Source organism: Oryctolagus cuniculus, chromosome 14, assembly GCF_964237555.1.
Source record: "Oryctolagus cuniculus chromosome 14, mOryCun1.1, whole genome shotgun sequence".
NCBI classification, from domain to species: domain Eukaryota; kingdom Metazoa; phylum Chordata; class Mammalia; order Lagomorpha; family Leporidae; genus Oryctolagus; species Oryctolagus cuniculus.
The window spans coordinates 1,355,784-1,382,961 of record NC_091445.1 but is presented as its reverse complement, the minus strand read 5'-3'; the positions used below and the strand labels follow the sequence as shown (position 1 = coordinate 1,382,961).

At 60.6% G+C, this 27,178-nt stretch overlaps 2 protein-coding genes and 1 non-coding gene across 6 annotated transcripts in view; 2 read left to right on the top strand and 1 right to left on the bottom strand.

The window, feature by feature from the left end:
• Nucleotides 1–686: 686 nt before the first annotated feature.
• On the top strand, nucleotides 687–16,678 carry ZBED3 (zinc finger BED-type containing 3). 4 transcript variants are annotated; one of them, XM_051838702.2, is made up of 3 exons: nucleotides 687–851; nucleotides 4,759–4,826; nucleotides 6,939–16,678. In XM_051838702.2, exon 3 carries the CDS (start codon nucleotides 7,227–7,229, stop codon nucleotides 7,863–7,865), a length of 639 nt encoding a protein of 212 aa, XP_051694662.1. In that variant the 5' UTR covers nucleotides 687–851; nucleotides 4,759–4,826; nucleotides 6,939–7,226; the 3' UTR covers nucleotides 7,866–16,678. The 4 variants fall into 4 exon arrangements, with proteins under 4 accessions (XP_051694662.1, XP_051694661.1, XP_051694665.1 ...); XM_051838701.2 differs by having other exon boundaries at nucleotides 4,189–4,826; XM_051838705.2 differs by lacking the exon at nucleotides 4,759–4,826.
• On the top strand, nucleotides 4,905–5,031 carry LOC127488623 (small nucleolar RNA SNORA47). Its single transcript, XR_007916404.1, has one exon. It is a non-coding gene; the product is annotated as a small nucleolar RNA SNORA47 (small nucleolar RNA).
• The window catches only part of AGGF1 (angiogenic factor with G-patch and FHA domains 1), a 25,513-nt gene continuing 12,408 nt past the window's right edge, over nucleotides 14,074–27,178 (bottom strand). The window contains exons 6-14 of the mRNA XM_051838699.2: nucleotides 25,556–25,847; nucleotides 24,294–24,405; nucleotides 23,986–24,037; nucleotides 22,497–22,598; nucleotides 21,447–21,612; nucleotides 20,119–20,201; nucleotides 17,994–18,121; nucleotides 15,947–16,046; nucleotides 14,074–14,981 (exon numbers count right to left, since the gene is read on the bottom strand). Coding sequence (XP_051694659.2) covers nucleotides 14,781–14,981; nucleotides 15,947–16,046; nucleotides 17,994–18,121; nucleotides 20,119–20,201; nucleotides 21,447–21,612; nucleotides 22,497–22,598; nucleotides 23,986–24,037; nucleotides 24,294–24,405; nucleotides 25,556–25,847 — 1,236 coding nt within the window. The 3' untranslated portion in view covers nucleotides 14,074–14,780. The remainder of the gene's footprint in view (nucleotides 14,982–15,946; nucleotides 16,047–17,993; nucleotides 18,122–20,118; nucleotides 20,202–21,446; nucleotides 21,613–22,496; nucleotides 22,599–23,985; nucleotides 24,038–24,293; nucleotides 24,406–25,555; nucleotides 25,848–27,178) is intronic.

Genomic DNA, 27,178 nt, shown 5'->3' with positions numbered 1-27,178 from the left:
GCGCTGAACCCCCAGGCGGTGTGGGCAAGCAGAGGAGTGACCGGGTCTAGAACTCATTTTGATTTCACATTGACGTGAAACCTGCAGGAAGCTTAAGACAGGCTTGCAAAACACGTCCAGAACACAGCTTGTTAGGACCACAAAGGCGAACTTGCAGCCGCATTTTCCAGGCCTGGACGCGCGGCTCCGCCCAGCTGCCGGCGGCTGACCCCTCCTCTGCCCCACTTCTCACCCGGGCTCGCAGCAAAATGTCCTGGAAGCACCTGCTGCTCGGGTGAAGGCAGCCCTCGGCCCGCGGCGGGGGGCTGTGGAGGAATTAGGATATGACGGCTTGAAGTCGGGCGGGTTCTGAGGCGCCCAAGGCGACCCTTGCGACAAGAAACCTCAGAACCCTGTCCACGGCAAATGTGTGCAGGCGGCTTCAACCTGGTCGTCGCCTGCCCTGCCTTTCCAGCAACGGTGCAGACGCCGCTGGAGCGAAGCTGCTGGAGACAAGGCCATGGCCCAGGCCCCGCCCCCGGGCCAGTCCCCGCCCCCGGCCCGGCCCAGGCCCCGCCTCCGGCCCCGCCCCGGCCCCGCCCCCAGGCCCCGGCCCGGCCCAGGCCCCGCCTCCAGCCCCGACCCCGACCCCCGGCCTCGGCACCCCCCGCCTCCCCCTCACCGGCCTCGGTCCCCCGCCCCCGGCCCCGCCCCCGGCCCCGCCGAGCAGCACGGGCGCGCGTCCCGCCGACGGGGGTCGCTGTCCCCCGGAGCCCCCGCCGCCGCGCCCACCGCCGAGCCCGCCTGCGGCCTCCCCGCCGGCGCCCGCCTCACGGCCCCGAGAGCGCACTGGGCCATCGACCGCGGACCGGGTGAGTGTGAGTGCGGGCGCGGGCGCGGGCGCGGGGAGGCGGGAGCGCGCGCCCAGGCGGCGGAGCGGGAGGCGGTGAGGAAGGCCCCGCGCCTCCTCCCGCGAGGTTACCGGGACGCGGGGCCCAGGGCCGCGCTCTGACCGACTCACCGAGTTGCCCGCTTTCCGGGGCGCCCCTGCCCCAGACCTCCGGCCTCGGCGCGGCTCGGGCTCCCGTGGGCCGCACCGCACGCCCCCGCCCCGGGTCGCCACCGCAGGGCGAGCTGTTAGGGGCAAACTTGGTAAAGAGAAATGGCCGAGTAAGCCACGCACTCGGTCATTGTCTTCTCGTTTGTTAACTTGGGGCTCCAGCGGCTCCCCCGGAGCGACAGGAGAAAGCAAACACAATGGAAACGGGCCCGGGGCGCGGGGCGCGGGGCGCGGGGCGCGGGGCCCGGAGCCCGGAGCGCGGAGCCCGGAGCGCGGAGCGCGGAGCCCGGGGCCCGGGGCGCGGAGCCCGGGGCCCGGGGCCCGGAGCCCGGAGCCCGGAGCGCGGAGCCCGGAGCCGCGAGCCCGGAGCCGGGGCCCGGGGCCCAGAGCCCGGAGCCCGGAGCGCGGAGCGCGGAGCCCGGAGCCGGGATCCCGGAGCCCGGAGCCCGGAGCCCGGAGCGCGGGGCCCGGAGCCGGCGGCTCTCAGCCCGGATGCACAGGAAATCGCGCGTTTTCACAAAGCTGTGGCCCCCTCTTCAGAGCTCTGGGCATTAGACGAGGCCACGCAGGTCTGGCACGCAGGTCCTGTTCCGAGAGTGCGTTACAGTCTGTGAGTGCGGGACAGCAGTGCCTCCCGCCTCCCGCCTCCAGGCGCGCGATGCATCGGTCAGCGGTCGGCCCAGTGCAGCACTTAGGGTCCGGGCACCCTGCTCCAGGCCTCCGCACCCTGCCTCGCCTCCCGCACACAGGTGCCCAGCTGACCCCGGCTGCACCCTGCCTCGCCTTCCTCCAAGCCTCCAGCCTGGTAATTCCAGCCGATTTTCTCTAACTGCCCGGATATGTGTACAAAAGGTAAACATGGGGCAGAAACTCCGTAGACAGCCAGCCAGCCGCTGCTGGACGGGCTCCCGGACCCCTCCGCTGCCCGTGCTAACCGCGTGTTCGGACGCCGGTGTCCGCTTTGCGTGAAGTCTCCAGAGTGAGCGAGAGTGTTCTCAGGGTGTCCACACCCTCTCTCGGAATTCCTCCCGGACAGATCAGCCCGGCCGACACAAACTGTCTCTGCCTCCTTAACCCGATGGAGCTGCCTTCCATTTGTGATTTCCGAGAACACAGGTGTGCGGGTGTGCGTGTGTACGTGTGTGTGTGTGTCTCTCTCTCTCCCCGAGTGGAAGGGTCGCAGACAGTAATGAAGTTACCTTTCGTGGGGTTGCTGGGCCAGCACCTACGCCATCTCTTCTCCCAGGAGATGGCCCTGGGCAGTGTGGCCGTGGTCTGGTGGGCATTAGGGGGGCGGGCTTCCTCAGGCACAGACTCCAAGGCAGAGACAGCGAGTGTGCATCACGCGGGGCTTCCTGTCACCCTCCCAGCTGCAGACGCCGAAACCAAAGCCGGCCACCGGAGGGTCTGGGGGCACGGTGCCAGCAGTTAGCCCCCTCCCCTGCCATCAAGGACCTGAACTCCGCGTGTTTTTTCTTTCCCCTGAAGTTGAACTCAACTTTCCGCCGCAAAGTTCATTTCATGCTGGCAGTGCTTGTATTGAGCTTTCAGACGTTTCAGACAGGCCATCGAAGCCTGGTCACGCAAGCGAAGAACCAGAGCTCCCTCAGGGCCGCGCACTACTGGTGCTGGCGGTGGATCCCACGGTGCCCCGGGCGCCAGGAAGAGGGGGTTAGAGCAGGAGGAAGGCTGTGCTGGCCCCCAAGGCCTCAGCGCCAGAAGCTGCCCCTGGCTGGGCATCGTGATGGGATGAACTCTGATGGGTGAGCCCCAGACAGCACTTTGCCGGGGCCTCGAGTTACTGTCAGTGGCACCTCGGATTGGCTTCCTGAGGGCAGGAGCCGTGTTCTCCTCCGGGAATGCTGGGCCTGGCCCCGAGGGCAGGGACACAGAGCACCCACGTGAAGAGCTGGTGGGGGAGCGCGCGCAGGAAGACCACGCAGCCGGCCCTCTGCGCTGCCATGAAAATGAAGGGAAATGAAAGGGGAACTTCTCGTTTTTTCTGGTTAGCTCAACACACATTAATGCCAATGCATTCTGTCGGATACTTTACAGGAGAAATCTGCATCGTGGGGCTACTGGTCAGGCCACCCCCCCCCCCATCTTTTACCTGAGTCCTGAGCAACCTGTTTTGCATGAAGGTTAATTTAGGAAGTAAGAATAAACTGGGGTGAGGCTCTTGGATCTGGTATTTTAAAGTCTATTTGAAAAGCACAATGGCAGGGAGGGAGGGAGGGATTACAGGGGAGCAGGCAGATCTGTCGTGCACTGGTTGATTCCCAAATGCCCTTAACAAGCAGGGCTGGGGCGCACCAGACCCAGGAGCCAGCAACTGCGTCAGGTCCCCCACGTGGGTGGCAGGAAACCAAGTCCTCGGGCCAACAGCGCTGCCTCCCGGGTGCAGCAGCAGGAAGCGGGGTCCGAAGCGGTGTAGCCTAGGCCCACGGCAGGCGCTCCGGCGTGGGATGAGCGCCCCGTGGGTGAACCTGCCGTGCCACAGTGTCCACACTGTGCCCTGGCCCATTCTCCAAGGGCGTCCTGCCGACTCAGACCACCATTGCACGGAATCACCTGATGTTAGAGAGGCAGCGACGCTGACGTTGAACCACCAAAGTCTCAACGTGGGCGGACGAGGCAGCAGTAAATACCGGTGCCTTCTCTTCTGCCCCGGCCTCAGTGACGGCAGCTCCAGCAGGGGGTGGGTTACAGGCTGGGGGAGACACTGCATCTCGACTCGGCTGACTTCCACCCTGTGAGGGTTTAGCGGGAAGTAACCCCCTGTTCAGAGCCCGTATCCGGATCTCCTGTACAGATCCGTGTGACCCAACCATTAAGAACCTGTACCTGGGTCTCCTGCACGGATCCAATCATTAAGAACCTGTAACTGGGGCCGGCGCTGCAGCTCACTAGGCTAATCCTCCGCCTGTGGCGCCCGCACCCCGGGTTCTAGTCCAGCTGCTCCTCTTCCAGTCCAGCTCTCTGCTGTGGCCGGGAGGGCAGTGGAGGATGGCCCAAGTGCTTGGGTGCCTGCACCCACATGGGAGACCAGGAGGAAGCACCTGGCTCCTGCCATCGGATCAGCGCAGCGAGCCGGCCATTTGCGGGGTGAACCAACGGTAAAGGAAGACCTTTCTCTCTGTCTCTCTCAGTGTCCACTCTGCCTGTGAAAAACAACAACAACAACAACAACAACAACAACAAAAAACTGTACCTGGGTCTCCTTCACAGATCCGTGTGACCCAACCATTAAGAACCTGTAACTGGGTCTCCCGCACGGATCCGTGTACGAGCCAATCGCTGTGGGATCCCACTCTTGTGCCTCCCCCCCGACCAGGAGATGCCCAGGACGGTGGCTGCGGGCGCCCCCTAGCGTGAGCCGCGTGAAGCGCTCAGCCGTCCTCCCGCTCCTTCGGGATTTTCCATCCTAATCAACCTGGGGCGCACTCCCCCTCGCACAGGACTGGATGTGCTGTGCTTCCGGCTCTACAGGACAGGGCCCAGGAGTGGGGTCTGTGAGGACGTCATTTTTAATGGGCACGGGCACGGCTTTCTCAACCCCATCCCACGCGTGGCCGTGTCGTCCTCCCCGCCCCCTCTGGCTCTGTCACAGCTCATCTTTGTCGCTGCGCCTTGCTGCTGTTTGCGCACGAGCTCAAGACTCCCCGGCCGCCCGCCTTTGCTCTCCGGACGTCCACCTACTCTGTGTCCCGCTCTTCCAGGCGTCGGCTCGTCAGGTCCTGCGCGCGCCCTGTTGGCTGTGGACTGCGGAGGCTTCGCTGCCGCGCAGGTGGGTGGCTCGGGGGCCCTCTCCCCCAGGGGGGCGCGGGATCCGTGGCCGTCACGCCGGTCACCGGGCAGCGTGACGTGGAGGACTGAGAAGGTGAGCAGCCCCTGCCGTGCTGTTCCTGCCGGTGAGGACCTCCGACAGCAAAGGGCTGCCTGGCCAAGGCCCCCCTGCCGCCCCGGGGCAGCGCCGCGCCAGCCCACAGTCCCCAGGCCCAGGGCTCCTCCTGGCACCCGGGCGCCCACCAGACAGCACTCACGCCTGTGGCGCTCCTCTGGGCGACCCAGAGACCTCTTGCGGGGTCAGCACTGGCCGTCCGAGGCTCCCGCCAGCCCCTGCAGGCTCTGTGCAGCTGTGAGCCCCCTGCTCAGGGCCCACGGGGACCCAGCGCGGCCACTGGCACAGGCTGGGTCTGCTCGTGGCTGAGGAGCGCGGGACAGGGGTCCGGCACTGTGCTCCCCTGTCTGCGCACGTCCGGCCATCGAAGGAGCCAGGCGCCCACTCGCAGAGGAGAGTGAATTCTAAGAGGAAGGCGGAGGCGAACTTGGATGCTGAGACGCTGCCCGGCAGCATGTGCCCCAGGGCTCAGGACGCCGGCCCCCTCGGGCGCCCGGGCTCACGTCCCAGCCCCGGCTCCTGCTCCCCACAAAGCAGCCCTGCGCGGCGACAGTGCCGGCTCAGTACTGGGCTCGCGCACCCTTGTGGGGGTCCAGGTCGAGTTCCCAGCGCCAGCCGGCGCAGGCACTGAGAACGAGCAGCAGATGGGTCCGGCTTGCTGGCCCCTTCTCTCTCAAATTAGAACTAAAATAGCCTTTCTAGACCGCAGTCTCCCCGTGCTCGCTGGCCGTAACGGCGCAGCACCCGCTGCTCAGGGTGCCTTAACTCCTCCTCCCGCTTCCGGGACATCAGCTACTTGGTCTCCGGGGAAACGCAGCCCTCAGACGCCAGTAGAGAGTGCGGGCCGCACGCGGGTGTATCAGCAGCCGTCTGTGAGAGGAGTCTGCTCAGGCTGCCACCTTTTCAGACAGTGTCAGTCACGCTGATGCTGGTGTGGCCCCAAGCGGGCGGGCATGCGTGGTGGAAGTGGGTTTGGAGACACGCTGACGCTGGCGTGGCCCCGAGCGGGCGGGCATGCGTGGTGGAAGTGGGTTTGGAGACACGCTGACGCTGGCGTGGCCCCGAGCGGGCGTGCGTGGTGAGAAGTGGGTTTGGAGACACGCTGACGCTGGCATGGCCCAGAGCGGGCGTGGTGGGAGAGAGTGGGTTTGGAGACACGCTGACGCTGGCGTGGCCCCGAGCGGGCATGCGTGGTGGGAGGGAGTGGGTTTGGAGACACGCTGACGCTGGCGTGGTCCCGAGCAGGCGTGCGTGGTGAGAAGTGGGTTTGGAGACACACTGACGCTGGCGTGGTCCTGAGCGGGCGTGCGTGGTGAGAAGTGGGTTTGGAGACACGCTGACGCTGGCATGGCCCAGAGCGGGCGTGGTGGGAGAGAGTGGGTTTGGAGACACGCTGACGCTGGCGTGGCCCCGAGCGGGCATGCGTGGTGGGAGGGAGTGGGTTTGGAGACACGCTGACGCTGGCGTGGTCCCGAGCAGGCGTGCGTGGTGAGAAGTGGGTTTGGAGACACACTGACGCTGGCGTGGTCCTGAGCGGGCGTGCGTGGTGAGAAGTGGGTTTGGAGAAGTACAACACAGCGACCAGGAGCGCTGCAGTGACTCCTGTGCCCTTCCCACGCCTAGCCGTGCAGGACCGAGGGCTCCTGGGCGTTCTCTCCCCTCCGCCAGGGCCCGAGCCCGACAGCCCAGGCAGCCCACGGCCGCTCACCGTGCCGGGGTCTCGCCGGAGCTCAGGACTGCACGCGCGTGCTCTGTGCGGAGTCTCACGCCTGACCTCGGGGAAGCTCCTGAGAGAAACCCCACCAGCCCTGGTCAGCCTTGCGGGTCCTCCCGCGCTGACCCGCCGCCTCTCGCACGGACTGGTGGTTGTGCTTCCTCAAGGTACCAAGCACACAGAGGAGCCCCTCGTCAGGTCCCCGCGCGGGCCGCGTGGGTGCTGCTCTGCTCAGTGTGAACGGAGTCCGGTACTGCCAACGCCTAACCTGGTTGCTTTTACAGCCGCAGAAAGAGAAGCGCTGCCCGGCCCCGCACCGCGCCTGTCCGCGCCAAGAGCGCCTTCCACGCCCGGAGCGCCACTTCCGCTGCTCCTGACGCCGGCTCTGCCACCCCCAGACAAGAAGCCCCCGGATCGATCTGCCAGCAAAGGCAGCGTAGCCACCAGCGACCGTCAGGAGGCCGGGCCGCGCGCGGGGACCAGCGCCACACCCGCTCCGGGTGCCCCCGCGAGCGCTCCTCGGGAGACAGCGGCCCCCGCACCGCAGCCACGCACACGCCTCTCCGCAGGCGATGAGGAGCGAGGAGCTGCCGGCCGCCCCCGAGCAGGGCGGGCCGGGCCCCGGCCGCCTGGGGGCGCCCTACTCCGAAGCCTGGGGCTACTTCCACCTGGCCCCCGCGCGCCCCGGGTGCCCGTCGGGCCACTGTGCCACCTGTCGCCTGTGCGGGGAGCAGGTGGGCGGCGACCCCGGCTCGCCGGCCGGGACCGCGGCGCTGTGGCAGCACCTGGAGCGCGCGCACCGGCCCGAGCTGGAGAAGAGCGGCGCCCGCCGGCCTGCACCGGGAGCCGCGGCCGAGCGCGCCGAGGGCGACTGGGCGCGCCTGCTGGAGCAGATGGGCGCGCTGGCCATGCGTGGCAGCCGGCGCGAGCGCGAGCTGGAGCGGCGCGAGGCGGCCGTGGCGCGGGGCGAGCGCGCCCTGGAGCGCGGGCGCCGGGCGCTGCGGGAGGCGGAGCGAGCCGTGGCCCGGGCGAGCCGGGAGCTGCAGGCCGAGCGCGAGGCGCTGCGGGCGCGGCTGCTGGAGCTGGGCGCGGCCGAGCGCGGGACCGCGGCGCTGCCCGGGGAGCCCCAGGCGGGCGGCAGGGGCGGCTGCGGCCCGGTGGGATCCTGGCCCGTGAGGACAGCAAAGGGAGCTGCTGGGCAGCGCGAGTGAGGACGGCGGTGTGGACCCCACTTCCCAGCGCCGAGCTCGGGTAGGGGCGCCTCGTCCCCTCGCCACGCTGCGCACCGACGCCAGGTGCGCCCGGTCTCAGCCCCGCGGCGGCGCCCTGGCCCGCGCAGGTGCGGCGCATTCCCCTCCCGCCTCGCGCCGGACGTGGCCACCCCGGTGTGGCCTCCCTTCTCGCCGGAGCTCAGCCCCCGCCACGGGACAGGACTTGGGGCGCGGGGGCCCGAGGCGGCCGCCTGCCCCGGGATCCCACAGGCCGAGGACGCTGGCCGCCTCCCCTTCCTCGGGCGCGACGCGCTCCGTCGCGTGCCCGGTCCACACTGGCTCCCAGGCAGCTTTCTCCCCAATCCTGGAAACTGGGGAGCTCGGGGTCACCACGTAGACTGAGCCGCCGCCAGGACGGCCGCGGGGCGGTCACGCCCTGCGAGGCCCACCCCGCCGACTCCCCTGCGCCACCTCCACTGGCTCCGACTTCATGCCCATTCCCCGAGCACAGGCCCCGGCTTTCGAGCGCCCGCCAGGCCCCGTGTCTGTGGCCGGAACCGAGTGGAGTGTGACACGCACGCCCCCAATGCCCCCCTGCACAGCAGCGCCCCCTGCAGGGCAGGTGCTCCGTGCCCTGGTTAGGGCAGGAGACCGCACAGGGCGGGCGCTTCCCAGCCCGCCTGCTGTGGCGCCCAGCCTCCGGGGACCCCTGTCCATGCCCCATGCCAGGGACTCAGGACGCCGAGGTCACTCGGCTGACCTGCCCCCGCCTCCCCTCCGGGCCGTACAGATTGGCCCAGGCGGAAGACGTGCCCCCGCCAATGCTGATCGCCGCATGTTTACCATGGACCATGGACGGCCAGCACGCAGGCCTGACCCGCTCCTCGCACCCCTTCAGCCTCCCTCGCTGTGTCTGGGGCGGGCTGGGGTCCTCCCACCTCCGGGGCACACGCGCCCCTCCTCTCACAGCCCCTGCGCCCACCAGCTCCTCAGCCAGCACCAGACACCGACCCGAAGCCGCTGTTGATACAATTCACGCGTCACTGACTGCGAGTAAAAGACCAGCCCCGAGGGACTGGCCGCTCCGTGGGGAAAGCGCCCTATGTGGGCGGCACCGACTACCGGAGCCCCGCCCAGCTTTCATCGCAGGAGCCTGTGCTGCCCCCACCCCAAAGGAGAGGCGCAAGACCCCCCCCCCCGGGGGCAGAGGTGGGTTCTGAGGCCCCAGTCCCCGGGACTGCCCACCCCGTCTGCCCCCCTGCCACCCTCCCGGCCAGCAGGGCAGACACCGGGCAAGGCTGAGGCGGGGCCCACGCTGGGTGCGCCGGGAGTGCAGCTGACCAAGCCTGCAATGGCTTCCAGCCGCCCATGGCAGGTGTCACAACCTTCCCACAGCCGCCCCGCACCTGTAACGTGCAGACCTGAGGGGGTGGTGAGCACAGCCCGCTTAGGTGACTCCGACAGTGAATGGAGCACCTGTGACGTCAGCCTCACACCGCTCTGGGGAAGCCGAGAGCCACGCATGGGGACCTCCGAGGTGGCAGGCACCCGGCGGGCTCCCGGGAGGTGCCGTGGGAACTGCCGCAGCTGTGCCAATACCTTGCCGCCGGGGCACGGCTGTCTCCCAAAACTGCTCCTGAGACCTAGTGAGGGCACCTGCGTGAGCGGGACTGGCTCTCTCAGATCGGGCCACTGCCCACAGCCCGTCTACACCCCGAGCAACAGTGGTTTTTCTACTCACCACTTGTTGAACTCCACTTAGAGGAGGGTTAAGCTTGAGAGTATAAGGTGTAAGTATGTCACTGTAAAAATTAAAATAGGAAGGGAGGGCGGAGGAGGGAGAGGGTAGGATGGGAAGTATCACCACGCTCTTAAATCTGTATATGCTAAACACACGCAATTTGTTCTACATAAAAACATCACAACGTACACTCATCCTCGGCTTGCTCAGTGAGCCTGCAGGAACCCGGGATGGCCACAGCGGAACCTGTGTCGCTGGCCCGCCCCCCAGCAGCTCGGCTTGTTCATTGAGCCTGCAGGGACCCGGGATGGCCACAGCGGAACCTGTGTCGCCGGCCCGCCCCCCAGCAGGTCTGTCTCTCCCCGCAGAGCAGCCCCGGGTGCCCATTCCGAGAACGTCCGACTTCAAACCTCCCCAGCCGCTGCAGCCCCGCGGCCTCGCTCGTGGGTTTGTGTTTGCATTCTCTGGTGCTGCCCCAGTCCCCTGCTCCGACCGACAGCTGGACAGCCCAGACTCCGAGCGGGCAGCTACGTTCCCGTGCGTGAGGGCCGCAGCCTCCCACGTATCGCAGACCCTCAAACGTGGCTGAGAAACTGAAGGCAGACTCTGTGTCTGGCGTAGAGACAGCTGAAAATGTGAAACAGACAGCAGCCAGCTCCCACCCCCACCCCAGGAACGCCGAAGGACCGAAGCCCCTCGAGGCCACCCGCGCCTCTCAGGTGCCAGACACAGGCCACACGACCCCTGTGCTCTCGCTGCCGTGGACTGGCGCCCACGTCAGTGCAGATGGCTGCAGCAAAGGTTCGTCTCCACACGAGAACAACGCAGGCCTGGCACAGGAGCGGCGAGCAGGGGCGCGAAGGTTCACAGGCAGGGTGGACCCCAGGCAAGCAGCTACCTGGTTTGATGGGGAAAATGCCCGACAGGCCAGTGGGTGTCTCAGAGCTGAGCGCACCGCTCGCGTGCCGCCTGCATTCAGACCGTGGTGTCTAAGGGAACGGGGTCCCCGCCTTTCTGCCGTTTCTCCTGCCCCCGCCCTATTCTCGGGGGTGAAGGGTTTGCTGGGTTTAAGTCAGTAAATCCCCCCCACGGTGTCACTGCCCGGTGTTACCAGCCTGGGTAGCCCACTCGGCGCTGGGCAGGGGTCTCTCCCGGGGAGCGTTCCCTGGGGGAGGCTGTGGAGGTGTCACTGCCTGGTGTTACCAGCCTGGGTAGCCCATGTGGAGCTGGGCAGGAGTCTCTCCTGGGGAGCGTTCCCTGGGGGAGGCTGGGCCCACCTGTCGCGTTGCTGGGGTAGGGCAGGACTCTGGTGTAAAATGCTGGGCTGCTTCCACGGCTGCCCGAGGCTGCTCTGCTGCGCTCAGGCCCCCCACACACGTGGGCTAACTTGTCTGCCTACCCCGACCCAGCAAGTTCAGGTGCAACTCGGCCACCTCACTGATTCCAACCACCAAACTGATCTTACAACCTGTGAAAGGGCTGGGCTCTACAATTAAATTTCCAACTGCTTCAAGAGAGAGAGGGAGAGAGAGAGGGAGAGAGACCTCTACCTTGTATGTGCACACCAGCTAGCATCCTGGGCCGTGACTTAAACTGCATCTCTCACTGTGGACCACGGCCAGCAGTCAACTGCTACTGCTTCACATCCTTGCTAGCGCCAGCTCCCACAACTGCACCAAGCCCCACCCTGCCTTCTCTTCTCTGTCTAGAGAAGGTGAGCCAGGCACCGAGCAGGCACGAGGAAGCAAAGTCCCGTCCCCTGGCAGCTGCATTCAGAGAGACGGATCCCACTCATGGCACTAATATATAATATATATAACTAATACAGAACTACAAATCACGCTCAGTGAAAGAAAAATGGTTTTTCAGGAATGTCGCTGAGAGGCAGCTGACCAGCCTGAGGGATGAGAGGCCCCGGAACTAACTCTCAGAGCAGACGCCGCATCAGCACCAACTACGGAGGACGTGCCGGGAGAGTACAGAGACAGGCCCTGTGGTGAGGGCCAGGCACAGCGCACCAGAGCAGAGGCCAGCCGGCTGCAGCCCAGACAACAAGTGGGAGCCTCACGGCCACGGCCCAGACAGCAAGCAGGAGCCTCACGGCCACGGCCCAGAGAGCGAGCGGGAGCCCACACGGCCACAACCCCGACAACAAGCAGGAGCCCACACGGCCACGGCCCAGAGAATGAGTGGGAGCCCGCACAGGCCCGGAGTTTTCTGTCTCAGATAAATGGGAGCCGCGAGGCCCCCCGGCCGGCAGAGGCTGCTCCTAGGCTCCTGGCTCGCACAGACGGTATCACCAGGCTGAGGAGTGAACACCAGGCCTGGAGGAGAGCGCGGGCTAACCCTGGATAAGCAGCTTTAATTTAAAATGATTGTGAAAGGACTGGCATTGTGGCCTAGAGGGTAAAGCAGCCCCCTGCGATGCCTGCATCCCATCTGGGTGTCAGTTCAAGTCCCGGCTGCTCCACTTCCGATCCAGCTCCCTGCTGTGGCCTGGGAAAGCAGTGGAAGATGCCCCAAGTGCTTGGGCCCCTGCACCCATGCAGGAGACCCAGATGGAGCTCCTGGCCACTGCAGCCATCCGCTGAGTGAACCAGTGGAGGCAAGAGTTCTGTCTGTCCCTCTCTAATAAACCTACAACAAGAAGGTGACTGGACACTCGATACCACGTTTCTGAGCTCAGCGTCCTGACACAGCCGCGTTCCCAGGCTTAGGACGGTCCACACAACGGCACAGCAGAGTGAGGACACGGCCTGAGGCTGGGCCCCACGGTGCCGCACCTCCGCCAGATCCCACCGCATCAGTGTACACACACACAGGCCACCGTCCATCTGTTACTCCTTGGATAGCCAACAGTTTTGATACGGACTGCAATGCTTATAAAATACAAACAGGACCATTTTCAACATTCTGTTCTGACCACCGCTTTTGAAAATGGGCAACATAGCGACCACGCAGGGCCCCCCAGGCAGGGAGGGGGAGCCTGCACTCGCCCCGCCCTGCCGCTCTGCTCATGGAGCTCATGGAGCCCAGCCCCAAGCCCAGCCCCAGCCCCAGCCCCAGGAAGTGGCTCATGCCTGGCTGAGGCTGGCTGGGACCCTCCAGGGGCAGCTGCGCCTTCTGGTCTGGCTAAGGAGCCTAGAGAAGCCACGGTGAGAACCGCGCAGGCCCCGGCCTTCCTGAAGCAGACCCAACCCTGCGCTCCCGTGCCTGTGACGAGGATGGCGGCCGGGGTTCCAGGGATCTAAGTCCACACTGGGACAGCAGCAGAGAGCCTGGCCTGAACCAGACACACACGCACTGCCGCCTTCGCAGGAAGCCTGGCACAGAGCAGGCGGGCTGCGACCAAGGCGTGCCGGCAGCTCCGAGCGTGTACACAGTGCAGGGCCCAGAAGCGCTCGCAGGCCCCCAGGCCCCCGCTGCTCCCTAGGGGCCGTCCTCTGGGCACCCCACCTCCTGGAGTTCTCTGCCCCCTTCTGCCTGCCCTGGAAATGTGCCGCGTCTACAAGCACATTGTGCACAAGCTGGGAGATGTCTCACATGCGCAAGCTCTCACGCTCCAAAGCCCACGAATAAAAATGACCTCAGAAACGAAACTTCCAGAAGCAGCGAGAAGTTGCCTTTCACGGCCGAGGGCTCCTCAGGCCACGCAACACCAGCAAGTTTCTGCGGCTGTGCTCTGGTGTGCTGGGCTCAGCTTGGTAGCTTCTCATGTTCCGGCAAAATTATGAAGTGCTAGAACTCCTAAAATTCACCAGCTTGCAGCTCCGCTTACCTCTTAAACTCTTGAAACACCAGCTTTAAGCGATTTCACGCATAATCCGAACTGTGCACCGTCCACATGTATGCCTCGAAACCCACAGCAGCTCACGTGTGCTGCTCCTGCTGTTTCCAGGGGCTCCACCCCATCCGCCTGCCTGCTCCTCAGACAGACCCTGGGGCAACGGCGCTCACCGGAGCAGAGCCACGCCGCACCCGGCGCCCACCAGGCTCAGCAGTGCAAATTCCCACACTGCAATTCTTCATCACCACCTGCAGGTCTTCCATTTCCTTAACCAAAGAAAACGGAACAGTTTCCCCCAACGGAACAAAGGGCAGCGTCACAGCCAGCCACACCAGCTGTCACCGGCCTGACGGTAGGACCGCCAGGGCCAGGCCCCGTCTCGTGGCCACACACCTGCAACAGCCGCAGGACCACTCCCAGGACACACCCGCCACCTCCATGTCCCGGGCACGTGTGGATGGCTCTGACGGTGCAGCGCGGTACAGAGCCTGTTCCCCGGGGCCAGCTCTCCCGCTCAGCACGCCTCCCTGTGTGCCGGCACCACTCAGACAGGGTCCCGCGTCCCCAGTGCAGAGGTCCCTTTCTTCCCAGCACAGGGACCTGCGCTCACTCTCACTGCCACAGAGCGGCAGCCAGAACCTGCAGACCAGTGAACATGCAAATCACAGCCAACAAACCACTCAACGTTGTCATTTTTTATTGCATTTGTCAACACTCCATCACTATTGTGAGGCTGAGGCTAGGAAACCCTGGCACTGCAGACCTGGTATCCCTAGCAAACTCCACTGCCCGCAATGGTACTGAACACAACCCCAACAGCCAGCACGCCGCGCTGCTTCCACTGTTCTCACCTGGAACCTCAGCTGCTACGGAACTAACAAGCGCGAGTGCGGAACACAGAGCACACATCCGGATTCTTCACAGAAGAAATGAGTGGCCGTGGGATCTCCCACCAGCGTCAGCTGTGCACGAGCTCTGGGCTGCTCCCCCCACATCGCACCATCGCCCACATCTTCTCAGCGTCCTCACCAGCCTCTAAGTGCGTGAACAGGGATGCGTGGAGGCCAACACTGCTCCAGTGAACCCTGGACTTGTCCTCTGCTGCTGTGCATCGCCGGGACAAGGACAAGATGCAGCTCATGAAGCTCGCGCACTGGTGTTGTGCCGACCAGACCAAGTAACACAGCCTGCGGCCACTCTGCCCGTGAACTTTAGTCCGCTCAGCACACGCCCTGATCCAGTCCCTGTAACTACTTTATTACAGGCCTACACGTGGGCGGCAGCTGTGACACGGGTCCCTGTGCCGCTGACCTGTCGAGACGCAGTTTCGCGTGCGCGGAGACTTGCAAGCTCGTCCTCCAAGCTCCCGGCTGCGCTGCGACTGGCTTCACTCTGCAGCCCCTTTCACCCAAGGCGCGCTGCCCGGCGCATCTCGGGGCGGCCTGGCTTCCGGGAAGTTCTCGGCAAACCTCTCTCGTGCTTTGTCCCAGTTCTTTCTGCTCTTGTTCTGGAGGAGGGGAACCTCTTCAATGGAGGACGGCTTGCCGGTCCCCAAGCCCGCGTGCGCCTGCCGAAGCTGCAGCTGGATCTGTTGAGAGGGCTTATTTTAGGGTCTGAACACAGTGAGTGTGCGGCGGCCACACTGGCACGCGCATCTTCAACTCATCACACACTGATGCAGACAAAAACGCCGAACGCACCACAGGCACACAGGAACGCACGCACCGCCACACGGACGTCAACTCCAGTGCCTCCGTCCTCCTGTCACGGCGAACAGCTGCTCCTGACCCAGCGCCTGCACGTGCAGGGGGCGCCAGGCACGAGCAGGGACGCCCTGAGTCCCCGTCTGGTTTTCACTCGAGTGGGGAACACAGGAGTCAGACAGAGAGCCTGACTTGTTTCCGTGGCAGGAGGGCACTTCCTGTTACTCGGGCCTGATGGGAGGCACCACGCGCACACGTTCTCGGAGTTCCTGTTTCCACACAGGACAGCTGAGGTCCAATGGCGTCTACACCACACGGCTGTGAATGGCAGAGCCCACGTGCTGAGCGCGTCTGACCACGCCAGCTGCACTCTGCACAGTACCACAGTGGAAGAGGCAAAGCTGCGTGGGGCTCACACCCACCGCCCATCTCTCAGGTGGCACAGGTTCTGCAGGCAGGCGGCTGTGAGGTGTGTGAAAGACAACCTGAATCGCTCACAATTAAGCCAGACACTATTCTCTGGACATGCTAAACCCAAGGGACTCCCAGCCAGCACAGAATCTCCTGTCTAGCAGGACACTGGCTGTATCTGCAGTATGCTAGACCAGGCCCAGAAAGGAAGGCACTGAGAACAATGGAGCCGGAAGAACGTCTGGCTCAGGACACAGTGCCCATCACCCCCGCCCCGAGGCAGGAGAAGACCGGGAGAGGCTTCCTCGAATGCGGGAGACAGAGCACAGACACACACGCACGTGTGGATCGGGTCTCACTCGGCACGCCAGCAGTACCGAGGGCAGCACGGGCACTGCTGGGGCCGGCAGGCGCCTGCTGCGAGGAGACGCGGCCTTACCGGAGCGCGCACGCCGCCGCCGTCCTTCCCCAGACCCTCGCCTCTCTTCCAGCCCATCTTCTCCAACATCTTCCGGCCTTTGTTGCTCTCTGTGATTTCACTAGAAGGAAGACGGAGGCGGCACATTTGTAAGTTCGTGAATTAAAAATGATCAGTCCGACCAAAAATGGTTTGGCATTACCTAATAAAGCTGCAGATGTAAAAACTTCACTCCTACGAATGCTATGTAACAAAACGGCTAAAGTTTCACTCCTACAAATACGAAGTATGTAAACCAACTGTTTATAGGCGTAGCAAATCTGCCATCCGTGCCCTGTTCCCGTGCGTAGGTGCGTCTATCCACAGGTCAGCGTTGCGCAGGAGAAAAACAAACCGCATCCGACAGGGACGCGAGACAAGAAGGGCAGACACAACACACAGCGGACTGCTCACTGAGCACCTCGGAGACAAGAAGGGCAGACACAACACACAGCGGACTGCTCACTGAGCACCTCAGAATAAGGGAAACGACTCCACTGCTGTCCAGAGGGGCGTCGCCTCCGCAGAGAGGCGGGAGTCGGGGGACCCCCGAGGGTGGGCTTCCAGGCGACTGGGAATTTCCACTCCTGTCCAAGAAACGCACGTTCTGCCAACCTTAGGTGTCACTGAGCTACACGCTGACGGCTTGTGCGCTTTTCTGACGAACGTTATGCATCAGGGAAACGGGTAAAATAAAATGAAAGAAAACCTCTTCTTCGCTATTTGTATTTTGTCCTATAATTTTTTTTGTTTTTTGTTTTGTTTTGTTTTGTTTTTTTACAGGCAGAGTGGACAGTGAGAGAGAGAGAGACAGAGAGAAAGGTCTTCCTTTGCCATTGGTTCACCCTCCAATGGCCGCCGCGGCCGGCGCACCGCGCTGATCCAAAGGCAGGAGCCAGGTGCTTCTCCTGGTCTCCCATGGGGTGCAGGGCCCAAGCACTTGGGCCATCCTCCACTGCACTCCCGGGCCACAGCAGAGAGCTGGCCTGGAAGAGGGGCAACCGGGACAGAATCCGGCGCCCCGACCAGGACTAGAACCCGGTGTGCCGGCACCGCAAGGCGGAGGATTAGCCTAGTGAGCCGCGGCGCCGGCCTTGTCCTATAATTTTATATTGCACTGAATTAAGGATGTTCCAGTTTTATATTCTATTGTACTAACCTTTCAGTTCTACAAAATGTATTGTTAGTTTTTCAATAAAAATAAACCACAGACAGACCAATGCCTTTCACTTTTACTTTGGCCTTCTGATACAGTCCTCACGTTCTAGAGCAATTACGTGAGGACAGGAAACGCGCAACACTGCCTGCTGCCTGGGCAGCTACGCTGTGGGCGTGTCTGGTCCATGCCCAGCTGGCTGCCTCTACGTCAGGAAGAAAACACTGCCACCCTGGGGAAGTGTACGCCCACCTCAGAACCAGTGGCATACCACAGTTCATTAATGCTACCATCATCCCTTCCACACAAAACACTGAAATCTTAATTAAACCCAGAAACTCTAAGAAAACAAAAAACATAGCCAATTTGATTAAATGTAGACATACGCAATATTACAGGCTTCAAAAATCATTTTTCATGCTTTATCAAAGCTGTAACCAACAAGAGAGAACCAAATCAAAGAAAAATAGTATCACAGAGTTAACAAGAACAAAAGCATCTGTATGTTAAAGAATCATAAAAAACACCAGGGAGGGTATCTGGCCTCGTGACTAAGACCCCCACAGCCCACATCGCGCGTGGGTTTGATTCCCAGCGTGGGCTCCTGACCCCAGCTTCTTGCTAGAGGACCCTGGGAGACTGCTGATGGTTCAAGTACAGCCCCGTCCAAGTGGGGACCTGGATGGAGCCCCTGGTTCCAGCTTTGACCTGGCCTGGCCCAGTTCGCTGCAGGCGTTTGAGGAGTGACTAGCAGACGAGCGCACAGGCACATACATGCTCGCTCTCGTCTATTTCAGAAACAACCATCAGATCTCGGGTCCTGGAAGTCAGAGTCCCCGCCGCATGGCATCACAGAGCAGACACGACACTCACGCATGGACAGACGCAGGAGCATCATCCCTCAGGAAGGGCCCTTCACTCCCAACCTGCTCTCTGCGCTTCCCAGCTCGATCTTTGTATTTTGGATTCTTCAAGGCCTTTTCATCTTCATAATCTGTATTCTTAACAGAGAAAAAGAAAAGCTGATAAGTAAAAATGTCACTTCTGTACATTTGCCTTAGCTGGCAAAAATGGCTCCACGTGGGGTGGGTGCTGTAGGGTGAAACCACCACCTGCAGTGCTGGCATCCCATATGGGCGCCAGTTCTAGTCCCAGCTGCTCCTCTTCCAATCCAGCTCTCTGCTATGGCCTGGGAAAGCAGCAGCAGATGGACCAAGTCCTTGGGCCCCTGCACCTGCGTGGGAGCCCTGGAAGAAGCTCCTGGCTCCTGGCTTCGGATCAGCGCTGCTCCTGCTGCTGTGGTCACTTGGGGAGTGAAACCAGCAGATGGAAGATCTCTCTCTCTCTCTCTAACTCTGCCTTACAAATAAATAAATCATTCTTTTAAAAAAAATGGCTCCACGTGACCTCTCTAACAGAAGAAACCAAGCAGTGACACACTCTCCTTTGCAGCTGTAACACTGCTTCAGATTGTAGCACAACGTGGGCAGTGACAGAGGAGGGGAGAACAGCACACTGACTTACTGCCGTGTTCTCGTGTCCTGTGAGCACGCACATTTAAAGGAAAACACAGAACAGGCCTGCGCCGCGGCTCACTAGGCTAATCCTCTGCCTAGTGGCGCCAGCACACCGGGTTCTAGTCCCGGTCGGGATGCCGGATTCTGTCCCGGTTGCCCCTCTTCCAGGCCAGCTCTCTGCTATGGCCAGGGAGTGCAGTGGAGGATGGCCCAGGTGCTTGGGCCCTGCACCCCATGGGAGACCAGGAGAAGCACCTGGCTCCTGCCATCGGATCAGCGTGGTGCGCTGGCCGCAGCGCGCCGGCCGCGGCGGCCATTGGAGGGTGAACCAACGGCAAAGGAAGACCTTTCTCTCTGTCTCTCTCTCTCTCACTGTCCACTCTGCCTGTCAAAAAAAAAAAAAAAAAAGGAAAACACAGAACAAATGCGGGTGGGAAAGCCCACGCCCTGATGCTGTCTCTGTGAGAGGCGAGGCTGCAGCTCCCCTCGCCCGACCTGGCAGTCACCTTCCGCGGCCCTGGAGAGCAGCTCCTGACTCGGGAGTGCAGCCTGTCGGTGTGGCACGCGCCACGCCTGCCGGGAGTCTCAGCCTAACCTCTGTTCCTGGAGTCTTCTGGACGTTTAAAGCTCTAGGTTTTATACTGACACCATGACGCGCTCTCAGTTCATCTCTGTAGGCGGCGTGAGGCAGGGACCAATGCTTCCTGTCTCTGCACGTGGCCCTCTCTGTACGTCAGCACCGCTTGTGGAAAGACACCCTTTCTCTACCCAACTGCCTTCCCTCCTCTGCGGAAGACTGCTCGTCCACACAGGCACAGGCTCGCGCATCCGGAGGTGGGCGTACCCCCGGACTGCTTGGGTCCATGCCCATACGACACTGTCTTCAGGCCAAACGGAAGCCACACGTGCTCTTGGCGGCACCTCACTCAGCGCAGGTCTCTGTGAGCCGCAGCGGCTGTGGAAGTCTACTTACCCTCAGCGGTCCTTAGTCAGGATCCCCAGACCGGGAACAGCTGACACAGTAACAAAGCGCAGAAGGACAGTAAGCAGCCCTGGACAGCAGTGCACACTCACCACACCTAAAGGCAGTTTTACTCAAACCAGATAGATAGCTTAAAACATTCAACAAGGGGCGGCGCTGTGGCGCAGCGGGTTAATGCCCTGGCCAAAGTGCTGGCATCCCATATGGGTACCGGTTCTAGTCCTGGCTGCTCCTCTCCCTATCCAGCTCTCTGCTATGGCCCGGGAAAGTGGTGGAAGATGGTCCAAGTCTTTGGGCCCCTGCACCCGCGTGTGAGACCCAGAAGAAACTCCTGGCTCCTGGCTTTGGATTGGCGCAGCTCCGGCCATTGCGGCCATCTGCGGAGTGAGCCAGCAGGTGGACCACTCTCTCTGTCTCTGTCTCCACCTCTCTCTGTAACTCTTTCAAATAAATCAAATAAATCTTTAAAAAAAAAATCAACAATATTTAAAACCCATACCTGTAAACCATATTTCACTCGTATTTTCTTTAATTCTTTTCTCCTTTCCAACTCTTTTTCTTCTTTACTTAGTGCTGGACCAACTAAAAGAAAAAAAGTTAGTTAAAAAAAGAATCCAACATATCCAATAGATGTTGTAGCAACTACTATTAATTAATAAAAAGCTAACAGTATTAGTAACCCATTCCTATTAATAAAAGTTTAAACATTAATATACATGATTTTGGGTTATGTTAAGATTCTCTGGGCATTTTTGTAACTAAACGTCTTGGAAAGAAAGCCAAGAACCAAACCTTACAGGAAGATCATAATGTAGATACCATAATGAACAATGGTGGTATCAAACAGCAAACCCAAAGTAGAAATACTCTGTAAATCTCCCAAAGGCACAGACACAATACAATCTGTAATGCTCAAGATTCACGTTCTCGTGTACTAGGGCACACTCAGTTTCACCCTAAGGATCAGAGAAGAGCAAACAACGGGCAGGCACACGGCCGGGGGATCCGACGCAGAAACCGAGCTGCCACAGCTCATGCATCTGTGTGTGCGCAGCTTTGCGTGGGGGCCTGACGCAGCAGGCCTCAGCCTGCGGGCAGTTTATTAGAAAACACGACGGCGCACAGAGCCAGCAGACCAACATCAACCAAGAACTCCAACGCCCCTCGACGTCCATGCCGACGCCACGTGACAGGCTTTCACCACGGATGACTTTTTCTTGCTGGTAAACAGATGTTACATCTTGTCATTCAGTTAAAAGGAAATCAATTTTTACGATATTATGTCACAATTTTTAAATTATACACTGACAAGCTGCATACAGTGTCCATGTTTTGATATGCATACTCTATGGAATGAGTGGCTCAATGAAGCCAATTAACAGCCACATTACCTCACCTTTCTTTCTGTGGTGAGAATACTTAAAATTTGCTCTGTTAACCATCTTTAAACAGTTCTCACCAAGGACATTTAGGTACCACAGCTGTCTATTTCCAAGTGCTGCTAAACTGGATTAGCAAAAAGAGCGGATCAGCCTCTCTCCTGCTCAGAAAGCCACCTAATGGCACATCCCCTGAACCACACGCTAACACAGAAAAGCCAGCACCGTCACCAGCAATACCCCAAGTCTCCAATTTCAAACACGCGGAACTGTACAGCCCTGTCTCACTCTCCCGACACCCGCACTGAAGCACCATCACACCCACTGAGACACGGGCTCGCAGGGCCACGGTCACCCTCACGACCCCATCACGGCCACCAGCTGTGAAGGAGGAGCGGGCGACCGTCTTGCAGAATGGCACGCCCGCGGGGAGCAGCGTCTCACGTACCGAGAGCTTCGTGCTTCTGATCGAGGCGCAGGTGCGCCCTCACCTGCCCCGGCTCGCAGCCATCGCACGTCTCGCTGCCAGGGTGGATGTGGAAGGACAGCACGGTCTCCCCGATTCTCACCTCGTCCCCGTGCTCCAGCACGTGAGGGGCACACCTGGCTTTTGGCTAGAGGAGAAAACGTCAGAACACAGTCACGGCCGGCTACGGTACGTATACCGCACAGAACACCTGCACTGAAGACACGGGACGCCCTCACAGCGAGGGACCCACACCGGGGGAGAGGCAGAGGCCCTGGGCACCTTCTGACGTCACCAAATCCACCAACCGCCCTCTCTGCGTGCCCAGTGCTGTGAGAGATACACCCCTTCAGATGTCAGCCACCACACAAGGAGCTCTAGAAGCCTCCGAGAGGGGCTGGATGCACACCCCTGTCCTGCAGGCCGTGCGAGTCACTGCTTCACCCCGACAGGCGGGGCCTCTGTTCTCCCCACTCCCCTCTCTGTTCCCATTACGTGCCGAGCACTTCCTCACCAGCACAGGACAGAAGCACCGGGGGGGGGGGGGGGGGGGGGGGGGGCACAGCCCCTGCCCTCCACGGAGCTTCAGTCCGTGACATTTCCATGACAACTGGAAGGAAGAAGGAGTGCCTGAAGGTGCCCTAAGAGCACGCAGCCCGAGGAGGTTTACCACACACTCACGGGAGAGGGCAGAGCCAGCAACAGCACCGCCCAGGAACGCTTCCCGGCAGCCCTGCTCCCGCACGGCCGGGCCTGAGCTCCCAGGGGAGCCCCGGCGGCCCTGCTCCCGCACGGCCGGGCCTGAGCTCTGAGGGGAGCCCCGGCGGCCCCGTTCCCGCACGGCCGGGCCTGAGCTCCCAGGAACGCTTCCCGGCAGCCCCGCTCCCGCACGGCCGGGTCTGAGCTCCGAGGGGAGCCCCGGCGGCCCCGTTCCCGCACGGCCGGGCCTGAGCTCCCAGGGGACCCAGAGGCCGTCTACAACGGCGACGTCCTCCGGGGTGAAGCCGCGTCCAGTTTTCACCACGCACTCACCTGGAGAATCTGCTTCCCGTTGACAGTCGTGCCGTTCTGACTGCCTTGATCCACCAGGACGTAGCTTTGTAAGTCGTGGTCAAAATGCACTTCCGCATGAAACTTAGGGAAACAGAAATCAGGCAACATTAAGTTACAGCTTTTTTTTAACCACGGGTAACAATTTTTCTGGCACGATGATGTGGACTTTGTTTTTTTCAATACAAACTGATATTCTGGTAGAAATCTGGCGGCTAGTGAAGAAGCAGTCATCCGTAATTCTCCCTAACACTCACAGTTCAGTATCTACCCATTACCTAACAGTTCAGTATACGAGAGGTCTTCAACACGCTTATGGATATGTGTACTATGAATGGGTTCCAAATTCTCTCTTCACCAAAACACACTCATCTTTTAATTCCATTCTGCACACACTCTGGCAGTGCCCTGGCACGTGTGTGCCTCTGCTTCCTCACAGTTCGTCACAAAGTCAGGAGCTGCTGCACACAGCACCGGCCACTCCCTGCACTGAGTGAAACGCACCACGTGGACACACCACAACCATACGCTCCAACGACGCAGGCAACGCTTTCTCCCGGTCTTACAATTTTTAAAAATATTCCTGCTAACCTTCTTACAGTACATGTACACTCTGTGTGCACTGCAATGAAATAGCTAAAACATCACATATCCCACTTTTTAAAATTTTGTTAAAGATTTACTTATTTGAAAGGCAGAGCTAGAGAGAGAGGTAGAGGGAGGGAGGGAGAGAGGGAGGTAGGAGAGGGGAAGGGAGGGAGACGGTGGTGGGGGTGCAAATGGAGTATCTTCCATCTACTCGCTGGTTCACTCCCCAAATCGCCACAGTGGCCAGGGCTGGGCCAGGCGCTTCATAAGGGACTCCCACGTGGCTGCAGGGGCCCAAGCACTTGGGCCATCTTTTGCTGCTTTCCCAGGTGCATTAGCAAGAAGCTAGACTGGAAGCGGAGTAGCTGGGACTTGAACCAGTGCACCTATGAGATGCCAGTGCTTCAGGTGGTAGCTTAACCTGCTGCGCCACAGCGCTGGCCCCCCACATCCAGCTGCAATTCTGCTCTGCTCTGGCCTGACAGTTTGAGAGGCTCCGAAGGGCAAAGCTGTGAACAAGAGCCGTGAGAGAGGACAGACTATTCTTGGCTGTGAGACAGGTCCAGGGCCACAGAGCCACTTCCCAGGTGTCCTGAATCCAGATGTGATTTGCTTTGGAGTTGGCAAAACATGTAACATGTGCCACATGGCATGTCACTCAAAAAACATGTCAAACGGGTGCTACTTTAACACTCAGTGCTCTCCCCCGCTCCAGGTGTTCAAAGCAAACATAACGCGTTCAGACTGTGGAGGGACTCTTCTCCCAAGCACTGGAACACCCGATCTGTACCCCGCACCACGGCCGCTGCACCCCGCCGCACACCCTCACGCTCCAGGAGGGAGAACGTCCACGTGCTACCTGGGAGGAGATCGCCGCACTCACCTTACTGACACCGACTTCAGGGATGCGCAAGGTGTGCTCCATGTCCTTCTCTCTGCAATGGAAGGGACAGTCACCTCCGCAGCACACACAGCGGCGGGCAGACTTGGGAACAGGCCCCGAGGGACCCCCTCTCCTCCCTGGCTGCTCCTACGGCTGCTCTTCTCTCCACACTGTGCTTTCTGTGGGGGAGGGGCTGCCTCAGTCCTCTCTGTCGCCGCAGTGCACAGCACGTCTGACACTCAGCACACGGAAGCCCTGCCTCTGCGGAAGCCCTGGCGGAAGGAGACGGTGACGTGAGCCGTTTTTACCTTCCGATCGTCGCAGGGGTCACAGCGGTAATGATGAACAGCGACCCTGTCTGCAGCACCGGGGACCGGACAACGATCACTCTAATACACGGGGGCCAGATCTTCTCCTCATCTGCAAGGCAAGGAGACGGCACACGTCAACTCAGCCGCGACAGAGCGCACGCTTCAGGGTGTGCACAAGGCACCCTCGCGTGAACACTCTGATCACAAACCTCAGATCTGAGAAACGTCAACTCCGCCGCGACAGAGCGCACACTTCAGGGCATGCACGAGGCACCCTCGCGTGAACACTCTGATCACAAACCTCAGATCTCACTAAGAAATTCCTCAGGCTCTGCAATTTGATATCTACACGTTACAGCAGCATACGAGGCCCAACACTGCTGCAGGGGACAAAGGAGGGGTGCAGCACACCCCACACCTGGCAAGGTTAAGACGTCAACACTGTTTAAAGATCCAGGACTTGAAAATATCCCAAATACATACTTTTAAGTTAGAAATTCAAATGTACTTTTACTAAAAGCTAGGAGAACCGTCACTGAGAACAGAAGAACAAAAGCACACGTCAGACAGTGTGAGGTAACGTGCTTCACAGCATGTACTTCTGCCTTCAGGAGCAGAAACAGGCTCACCCAGTACGTCAGCGACTGGATGCAGGGGCACACTTTTGGAGAGGAGCTTGCTCCTCCCTTCAACCTAGAAAGTAGACAGCAGGGACCGGCACTATGGCGCAGTGGGTAAAGCCGCTGCCTGCAAGGCCAGCGTCCTCTGTGGGCCTTGGTTTGTGTCCCGGCTGCTCCACTTCCAATCCAGCACCTGGGAAAGGAATGGAAGTTGGCCCAAGTGTTTGGGCTCCTGCCACCCGAGTGAGATCTGGATGGAGCTCCTGGCTCCTGGCTTCAGCCTGGCCCGGCCCTGCCTGTTGTAGCCATCTGGGGAGTGAGCCAACAGAAAAAAGGAGTTTCTCTCTCCGCTTCTCACTCTTAACTCTTTCAAAATAAAGCCTGCAAATCTCTAACCTAGAAACACCTTCACATGTCCTCTAGGGTCCGCTGCAGGCCGCCTGTACTTTAAAAAGCACAAAACTCTCTGAGGGCCGAAGTGTGAAGCACTGCTTCACATCACATCTCTGCAAACCACCGAGCGGGGCCTGCGTCACTTTGGGTAACGTCAGACTCCGCACAAGTCCCCGATATCGCCGGCGCTGGGTTCCTGCACACCCACCGCCTGGCTTCCCCGCTGCAAACGAGAACGAGACTCACCCTCCTCCTCGGTGTCCACACCGCCGCCGTCCTCCTCACTAGTGCCCTCGGTGTGCGAGTCTGTAATTTCACCTTCCTCCGGCTCACTGTCGGTCTCTGGGCCTTTCCCGGCGTCCTCTGCTGCGGCATTTGCGGCGCCGTCACAGGGCGGGGACTCTGCGCCACCTCGGGGAGGACTGTGTCTGTGGTCAACGTCCGTTCTGGCCTTCTTCCTCCCATCTGCACAACTCTCCCCCTCGCCGCGGCTTGCGCATTCCACGCTGGCGGCCTTCTGGTCCGCTGAACTCGCGTCCTGAAAGGCGGCGGGAGGCAGGTGGGGCAGGAGAACATCACCACCGAACAGCCGTCGCGGCACGGGCGGGGGACACACGGGCGAGCACAGCAGCCGCACTCTGCACCGCTGCCTCTGCTCCCTTCCCGGGGGACGACGCCGTCACCCAAAGTAAGGACTTGACAGTTCTGTAACCACCAGGCGGAATCAAACCCCGTCTCAGGCCACCCCAAATCTGTCTCCCAAGCGAGCCCGCCCTCCACACGCACGGCCCAGCCCACACGACAGGGCCTGTGATGGACCTGTCAGGAGAGTCACTCTCGGACTCGCCAGTATTCGTGTCCCACCGTCCATGAGACGGTCACCTTCATCTCTGTGTGCTAAGCCCTCAAAAGCCTGTGTACTTCACACTTCCGGCACATCCCAGTACAGACGAGCCACACGCACTCACCCAGGCACACGCAGCTGCCTGCCTGGACGGTGGGCCTGGACAACACACCTGTGCCTGACGTGCTTTCTGAACGTCTAACCGGTCAGCAAGTCAACACAGAAGCGATCCAAACAGACCCAGTGGACACGAGCTGCAGTTTGCCGAAACTTGGAATTCTGGAGCACAGACAAGGCAGCTCTATCTGTCATCCCAGAATTTCAATTTGTTCGCGTTTTATTATTAATTTGTTGAATACGTGGAGTTGGCATGCTTTATGACAAACGAACTTTTTCTAATTGATAAAACTGCATACTTTTACCATGTTCAACAACAATGTTTTGAAACAAGTACCCTGTGGAACTGCCCAATTAAGCTAATTAATGTGCATTACACCTCACGTTTTTGTGCTGACAATATCTAAAATTTACTCTCAGTGATTCTCAACTATACACAGTATTAACTATAGGCACCACGCTATACAATGGATAAATCTCTAAGTTTAATCTTAGAAGAATCCAAGAGTTATTCTCCTGTTTTTCCTTTAGTTTGTAACACATTCTCATTTTTTCTTTCTACCTTAGAGCAACAGGAAGAAGCAAATTCATACGTTCTTTTGTTACTTATAAGAGCGCATAGGAGGCCGGCGCCGTGGCTCACTAGGCTAATCCTCCGCCTTGCGGCGCCGGCACACCAGGTTCTAGTCCCGGTCGGGGTGCCGGATTCTGTCCCGGTTGCCCCTCTTCCAGGCCAGCTCTCTGCTGTGGCCCGGGAGTGCAGTGGAGGATGGCCCAAGTGCTCGGGCCCTGCACCCCATGGGAGACCAGGAGAAGCACCTGGCTCTTCGCTTCGGATCAGCGCGGTACGCCGGCCACAGCGCGCCAGCTGTGGCGGCCATTGGAGGGTGAACCAACGGCAAAGGAAG